Here is an 8850-nt window from a genome sequence, read left to right as displayed (position 1 = left end):
TCACCTGCCTTGAACTTGACAGGGCGAGTTCACTCCTAATACTTCTAGAGTGCTAAGGGCTCACCGCCCATGTCAACTATCATCTTCTCAACTCAAACAATTGTCGTAATATTTTGGCCTTTGTTTGCAGCAAAGGCCTTATTCACATTAATTAGCTCCTAGGAGCGTTTTCCAACTCTCCTAGGCACTTAGCATATGAATCTATTTGAAGAGACATCAAAGTAGCCCTATATAATTTTGGATCTCTCCTCTTGGCAAGGAAATAGTAAATTGATTCACATCAATAAGGTGCACTTTGGAGGCAGATGTGTTTTTCCCAATTTAATCAAGCCAACTCATCCGAAAGAACATCTATAACAAAGAAAATGCAATCTATAAAACTTAAATCAATCAATTTCCAACAGAAGACATTAAAAAACTCTTATCTTCAACGGGTGAGTTCTCACTTATAATCCTAAGGGACCCTCATCTAGCAAGTCAGCTAGAGGAGCGCCTTCCTCAAGGACAAGTAGCATATGCCCCCTTACATTAGAAACAAGTTGACCTTCTTGGGCGAAATCTGCTTTATTCAAATCCAATTCACCAACCACGCTTAACTAAACACATTGCTCTGTCAACAGATCACTCTTCGCTCATTAACACACTAACGTGAATTAAGCTATAAAACAAAATCAACCTCATTAAACATAGAAAAGAATTAATTATATAAGCAAATTTTTTTATCACAATATATATCTGAAATAAATACGGATAGGAATTGACATATTGCATATTTCTTTGAACAACCCAATGTCACATTAGGAGCCAAAGACCCTCATAAAGCCAAAGCCTCTTTAGTGAAATTTGACCCGAGAAGTTTCAAAAATTGGAACCCCTGCTAGGGGCAAATCAAACGATGGTGAATACATCACGGAAAGAGCCTCCAAGAAAGCTAAGAGGTCAATAGAAGGAAGGACAATAAAATTCCCACCTTGAGATTTTTAGTTTTTTCTTTTACAATCTTCACTTTCTTCTTCTTCCTCTCTGATAATCCTTTCCTATGTTCCCCAAACAATGCCTCAATAAAGCTAGCTTAAAAAATTGTGATATTTTCTGCAGGGGCCTCTTCCATTCTTTACGATGCTAGGAACCAAGCCAAAAAAACGGACGAGAAAAGAAGCAAGGTTTGTCAGCAATAGCACAACAAAAATCTCTCACCCCAATTTATAGATAAATGACAGGGGACACAAGTTACAGCAAAGCTAAAACATCATATATAAGTTTGTTTACACACATTTTTTATTAAGCTAAATGAAAATATCATTTTGCAATTTACACACTTATGAAATTATCATTTTGCAATTTCAAACTTTCACGGACACACTTTTTTATTAAGCTAAATGAAATTATCATTTTGCAATTTCAAACTTTCACGGTCAAAACAATAAAAGAATAGAGGAACTAAATATGTATGATAAAAAAATCTGAACTGGATTTAACGAGCTACAAATCAACTAGTCGATTCAAAACAACATCTTGATCAGATAATTCAACCAAGCAATTTGCCCAAGGCAACTCGGCTAGGAGCTCAAATAAATAGCTCACCAATTCAAACAGCCAGCTTGTTCAGTCAACACAAAAGGTTATCTACAGCAAATCCTATAGTGAACCCTCCCAAGCAGATTGTTCAACCTCTTCATGTCGCCCAAAGACCAAATAGGCAAACACGCCACGTCAACTATTTTGATTCAAACTTTATTACATACTTAGTAAAATAAATTTTATGTTTCTTGTGTAGCGTTATATGCACTGTATCTTCGGCAAACCCAACCTATATATAGAGGTGACCACCATGAGGTAGAGGGATGGAAAAAAATGAGAAGAAAAAATGGATGAATGGGGATGACAAAAAGTATTCCTAGGGATTAAGGGGATCCTTGGAGACAGAAATCCGGAATTCTTTAGTTAAAGGATTTTTGGAGATTCCATGTCCAATCCTTTGTAAACATTTCATTTATATCAATAAAATTCCAAGGATTTTTCTCTCTACTTCTGGTACTTTCCTTCTCAAACAGCTCATTCCTACATGGTATGTACCCACAAACATTTCAGAAGCTTTTCTAAGCCTGCAAATTGGACATGTAATGAAGAGATAAAAATAGAGACTAACAAATTCAAAGTATGAATCAAGATCAAAACCAAGTAAAAAATTCTGATTCCAAGTTTTGAGAAAGCAAGGTTGAAACATGTATCTCGTGAGAAGATGCAGGTTAATCATAGACCAATGTAAATAATCATCCTCATTACCTTTATCCCAAATGGTTGGATTATGCATATTAATTTTACATTTGTTCCTGTTAAGTATTGTTAGGATAGTAATAAAATATCAAGCAAAAGTCATGAAAATGAGAGAACAAACACAAAAACATTTGGCAAAACAAAGGACACAAGTTTGCATGATTTTGTAAGATTCACCCACATTCAGTTCCAAAGATATTAAATATTCAATTAAACCTTAAAAAGAGAGGTTCTCTTAGGATTTATTTTCATACAAACTTAGACATAAGGGTAGATAAAAAAAATCATATCAATGATGGTGAGGAAACACAATCACCAATTACAACGATGAGAGCTGGACATGTAGAAAAGATATAATAATTGTTATTATTCTACTCATTTCTTTCCTGCGCAAATCCAAATGAGAGATTCTCCATGCTATGGATGAACACTTCTCTTTTCTTATAAAATGAGAACTAGCTGCACCATTTACTAGAAGAAAATTTCCACCCTACTATATACCCACGAAAAACTCCTCCCTTCACTCTCAGCTGACAATCCTTCTCCACTCTCTGACCCTATTCTTTCAATTTGTTGTCATTCTCGGATGTCAAGCCCTTCCTTCTACAGCTCCGGTCATAATGGTAACAGGAAATGAGTTTGAAGACAATTTATTACAAGGGTTCAAAGATTCTCGGATGTCAAGCCCTTCTACAACTCCGGTCATAATGGTAACAGGAATGAGTTTGAAGACAATTTATTACAAGGGTTCAAAAAATCTCTTAAAGCACTCAAAAGATCTCATAGCCACAAAAAAATTTAACCAACACTTGAAAATCGTAAGCTAGTATTTGCAGTAAATAGAAGATCCCAATTATATCTTATAAAAATTTGAATTACAAAAACTTTACTCCAAATAATTAATGCAACAAGAGTTAAACCTATTCTTTGTCGACATTTAGAACAATTTCAATTCAGCTAAAGTCCAATTCCTCCCTTTAATAATCCAATGACACAAATATTATCGACTATAAAGAATGACTATTCTACCCTTTACTGTAGATGTCGAAATAATTTAAAAATAATTTTTCATTTATCTAATCTTCAATAGATATCACATCAATTATTCCTCTAATCAGAGCAATCCTTAATTTATCATTCCTAAATTTGCTACATCTCCAACCTAAAATTCTCATTTCGGCCACAATTTCGCTAATAATGACCTTTTAACTGCCTAATACTTGCATCTATATAAGATTGACAACCTAATCATAATTCCATAAGATTTGTTTTTAATGATATCCTCTTATCACATATAACTCCATTTTCAATTATCTAATCTTCAATAAATATCACATCAATGATTCCTCTAATCAGATCAATCCTTAATTTATCATTCCTAAATTTGCTACATCTCCATCCTAAAATTCTCATTTCGGCCACAATTTCGCTAATAATGACCTTTTAACTGCTTAATACTTGCATCTATATAAGATTGACAACCTAATCATAATTTCATAAGATTTGTTTTTAATGATATCCTCTTATCACATATAACTCCATAGGCAACTCTCAATTTTCAACCACCCAACGTTAACTCAAAATGTAATCTCTCTCTCTCTCTCTCTCTCTCTCTATATATATATATCTATCTCTCTCGTGTGTGTGTTAGCATTCTTTTGCATGATAGATCCAAAATATCTAGATATTACGCTTACTTTATCATCTAACAATTTTATAATTATTAAACTAAAATTACATATCATGCACAATATATGCTGTACTAGTTCTAAGCCCAATTATTTTCAAAAGATTTTCTCTGTTACTGTGACTTCTTATTTATTTCAACAGATATCTCAAGCAAATAAACCATACACCAAAACACTCACTTTTTATATTCTTTGTAAAATGATTAATAAACAGTACCATACAAAAAAGACTCAATCCTATCCTAATCCTTCACATAATCCTATTATAAATGGAAAGCCTTTTATCGCTCTACAACTACTAATACTAATGAGGAATTTATAATACATATCATTAATAACTTTATACTTTTGACACATTCCTTTATTATGTGCCCCGAGTTAATTCTCATAATACTTGAATAAGAATTCAAAAGATCCATAAATATCATAGAAAGAATCTTTTCTCCATATACTTTTTCATTAATTTTCTTAACACAGATTGCTTCCATAGCAAACTTTCTTGCATGAGATAAAATTGATTCTCCAAAATCAATAATAATTATTTTAAGTTGAAGCTCCATTACTATCTCCTATTGATTTATTGTATAACTCTTAAATTTAAAGCTTCTATAATTGACACAATGTTTAACTATTTCTTTGTTTAAAAATATTTCTTCTCCAATCATTTTGCATCTTAGTCTTCAAAATTTGAATGAAAATATCTATTAAGTTGACAAGATAATACTCCTCACAATCTCCAATACTTTATGCCTAACAATTTATGAGTTTTTTCTTAGGTAAGTAAAATTATTTTTGTTGATCAATCTATAATAGCTAAGTATTTCAGTTTTTATGCTCTTATAAATAACCTTCTCCTTAAAATCATCATTTAATAAATTTTGAAAATATCTATGCCACCTTTTCTTGATGTCATCCTTACCTAAGATCTTATGACGTTTGATTCTATTGCATCTAACTAGATCAAATTTTCAAGATTTTTTTCTGTTGTATTGGGTGTTCTCTGTAAATCTCCTTTTTTTTTTGGTTCGTAAGTACAATTTTTATTATAAAAGTCATAAAAAATTTTAACTCTCACCGTGTGTGCTAATTTTTTTTAAAGTTTTCTAATATTTTTATAATCATTATAAATATCAATAACATTCAATTTTTGCCACTCTAAAAAGTGATGATCTTTCCATGATAATGTTTGAAATTCTTACTCCACCAAATTACCTTTCATTTGTAAAATTTATTTTTAGAATTTAAAACATCTATGACAACCTTCCTAATAAAACAATACAGCTTATGCTACATAAAATTTAACTAAAGAATTTCAATATATCTTTCACAGCACCGTCTCTTCAAAGATTAACAATTTGAACATAAAAAAATAAAAAATATATAATTTCCTCTATATAAGACGGCAAAAAATTTTTAAAAAGTATTTCTTAATGCAAATATATATGGCTAAAGTTAATAAGTCCCATGTCTACTCAACAAGAATTTGTTAATGTAAATAGTCCTAGCAATCTTTGATATCAACACAACCGTACTCTTTTTTTTAAAATGAAAATAATTTATCAAATAATCCATTAATTTAGTTCCTATAAGAGACATAACATCAGATTTTTATCATAACTCAACTTCAAAAAAAGTTAGCTGACAATAAAATTATGCTAACCTTGTTAAATTAAACAAGTGCATCATAATGGTCGAGTTGAAAACTTCAAGAAACCAATTCAGGAGAAAATTTTACGTGGGCCTTGAACTGTTCCGTTGTTATCCTATTTCTAAAACAAAAAAAAGCATACATACCAAAAAATTTAGGCATTCTAAACATTAGCACATTTTAATGTTCTCTCACTAACAATTGTCTTTTGCTTAGAAACTGGCTTATCAAGTCCAAAATTTACATCTTCAAGTAACTTCTCTTGCAAGGTTTTTGTAATGTCAATCAACAAGTAAAGTAGTGCCCAATGAGAAACAAGTTTGGCACACAAACACCAGTCATTTCAGGCTTCCTTTTTGTATTCTATTTTCTATTTTAGGCTCTAAGAAGCTCTAAGTAAAAAGTATCGAGTTTAGGTAGCATGTCCAAGTGAAATGGAGAACTCATCTGTTGCCTTTCTCCAAACACAAGTAGCTCTGTTTCAAGAATGCAGAAAACATTTTCAGGGGTGTTTTCCCTCATTTTTGGAACTATAACAGAGAACCAACACCTAATTTCTACAAATATCGCAATGCAAAAAAATAATTACCATGTTCTATTATTTATTTGGTGTATTCAGTATATAACCAAAATTTTAAATTATCAAAACAAATATTACCTCTAATATTTTCATATAGCAATTTTACATTAAAAACCAACCAAATCTTTAAAGAAAATTAAAAAATATGATAACAATCAATGCTAACAATGGTCTCCATTGGACTTCAATTAACAAACACTACATAATATGATTCCCTGAGCTTATCGTTTCAAACTCCTATTTGCTCATGTACATGCAGGCACTTCAAAATCAAATTGCATACAATTTAACTTCACCAAAAAAATAAAGCTTCAAGTTAACCTCATGTAAACATGGATTTTAAAGCTTTTTTTTCTTCGCCATGCAATCTTTTCAATGTTTATTTAGGCATCATTTCATAAAGGTAAGACATTGCACACTTTTACCGCAAGTCAAAAAAATGATATAACAAAATACCAAATGAGCCCGTTTATGTAAAGCTTTTTTCAGCCAACATCTCCTTTCAAGATTCCATAAAAGTGACATTTTAGCATAAATATCAACAAATGAAGTAGATTCTAAACAGGTAGGTCACAGGGTATGATACACCAAGTACATTGCAATGGATTAGAAAAAAAGGATTGGAACCCCTGAATGTGATACAAAATATATTTAGGTTATAAAAACTCATGCTCTCAAATCTAAGAAAAAGAATTCATAAAAATTCCTAACAGAATAATTACTTTATGGCGCTGCACATTAACAAGCCACATATCACATTAAGACAAAACTAGCCTCCAAGGTCAACCCTACGCCTACCACTATCAAATTTTGAAATTTTTTAAGCCGTTCTAAAAGAAGCTTCACTAGGCCTTCTGTTAGACACAAAGTTCAAAACATAATGGCCCATGGGAAAGGGGTTTCTTCAGGTAACAGAAGTAAAGAAGTACTTCAAAAAGGTACATGCTCAAGCATCATTAAAAATTTTCCACAAACTTCCCTTCGCCATTTGTGCCTTATAGTGAAATGGTAACTGGAATGCATATGTCAGTCCAAGCTAAATGGATCAAAACTAATAATAAAATTCGCTAATCAGACTATCTACAAACCAAAGGAGCACCTCCAATCCCTACATAGAGAGCATCACAATCAACCACTAAAATAGGTGTTTACAGTAACTACCATCATGCCCAACGACATGTTTTGCTGACCTAGCAGCTTCCATGTAACAAAACTATACTTTTGACAGGAAAAAAGAGGCCCTGCTAGGAAGGAATAGTCAGAAGAGCCATATAGATTTTATCAATGAAGAAGCATGCACTCTTGATAAGTGTCACCAATGATCTCTACACAATAAAATTTACAGAAACAACTAAAAACCAAAGAAAAAATCGTACCTATTACAAGCTACTTGTTCAATCTATAGGGAAAAAAATGCCTCAGTCAAAGTTCTCAGATTTCTTATAGGCAACTCATCATTAAAAACAAGCAATAAGCTCTCCATCTCTATCAGAACTCACATGCCCAAATCCCAAACTAGCGGCGACAAAATAAAACGACCAGGAACAAGAAAAGAGAAACAAAAAAAATCGATAACAAAACGTTTAAAAAAAACGCCAGAATAATGATAGTAACCAAAGAATGCCTCGAGAAAAGATTAACAAGAAGCTAAAAATAAATAATTTTTCGGCGAAAAGACAAAAACATTAGGGTTTATGTGGTGTATCTTACCCCCTTGACCTGTACATGGCCTCCGGCTGGCTTCTATTCCGCACAAACTTGCACGAAACCGCTGTCTCCTATCCGAAACCTCAAACGAACCCTTACGCGCAGGCACCACAGAAGAGACGACTAATCGAGCTGAAGGGAAACCCTAGTGCCTCTCGGTTGCGACATTTCTCTATTTTATATTTGCACATTTATTGCTGCGAATTTCCAGCCAAACCCTGAAGACCCAATAGCGGATGCCGGCAAGTGGCGTTGTATCCGACCATAGAGCTACGTATTTATAAAATTACGACAATTTATTCAAATTATTAAATTTAATATTTTAATCCTTCAAATTTTGGATATAATATTTTAAACACTCAAAATTTTTATAACTGAATTTAAAAAAAAAAAATTGTAATGAAAAAAGTATTTAAAATGTTATATTTAAAATTTTGATGACTAAAATGTTAAAATTGGTATATTATGTGGTTGACATGTGAGAACTTCAAGGATTGCTACAAATCGACCACACAAATCTTTTAATATAACGCTAAACATCTAAACCAACATGTTTATATTCTAACCATCCTAAATATACCCCTTCTTCATTGCAGCCACATACTCGCCATTTATCTAGCTCCTCTAACCCTTCGAGACATTGTCTGTTTTGGCCTAATAGACTCACAGTTTTGAGCCATTGGTGTAACCTCCCTGAAGGTCACCCATCTTAGAAGTGCTCTAGCACGAGCACGTTTAACTTGGAGCATCTATAAAAATTTCACTGTTACGTTAAAATGTTTATCGATGCTTAAGAGTTCAGCTTCATTCGACTTAAGGGGTTTCACAATCTCTCCTATTTAAAAACTGACATCCTCGTCGGTCCTCTAAACTCAAAAATATCCCCCAAGCAGACAGAATTTGAGAGTGGCCCCTATAGATTTAAGAGGTGGCTTTGATGCTCGAAATTA

General features: G+C 32.5%; 1 protein-coding gene across 2 annotated transcripts in view; it reads right to left on the bottom strand.

The window, feature by feature from the left end:
- The window catches only part of LOC110028163 (heterogeneous nuclear ribonucleoprotein F), an 18362-nt gene extending 10230 nt beyond the window's left edge, over positions 1–8132 (bottom strand). For both annotated transcript variants that reach the window (XM_020729907.1, XM_020729908.1), the window contains exon 1: positions 7904–8132. In XM_020729907.1, coding sequence (XP_020585566.1) covers positions 7904–7920 — 17 coding nt within the window. In that variant the 5' untranslated portion in view covers positions 7921–8132. The remainder of the gene's footprint in view (positions 1–7903) is intronic.
- Between the last annotated feature and the right edge of the window lie 718 nt (positions 8133–8850).

Source organism: Phalaenopsis equestris, unplaced genomic scaffold (assembly GCF_001263595.1).
Source record: "Phalaenopsis equestris unplaced genomic scaffold, ASM126359v1 Scaffold000496, whole genome shotgun sequence".
NCBI classification, from domain to species: Eukaryota; Viridiplantae; Streptophyta; class Magnoliopsida; order Asparagales; family Orchidaceae; genus Phalaenopsis; species Phalaenopsis equestris.
The sequence above is the reverse complement of the archived record's forward strand: the minus strand, read 5'-3'. Positions and strand labels throughout refer to the sequence as shown.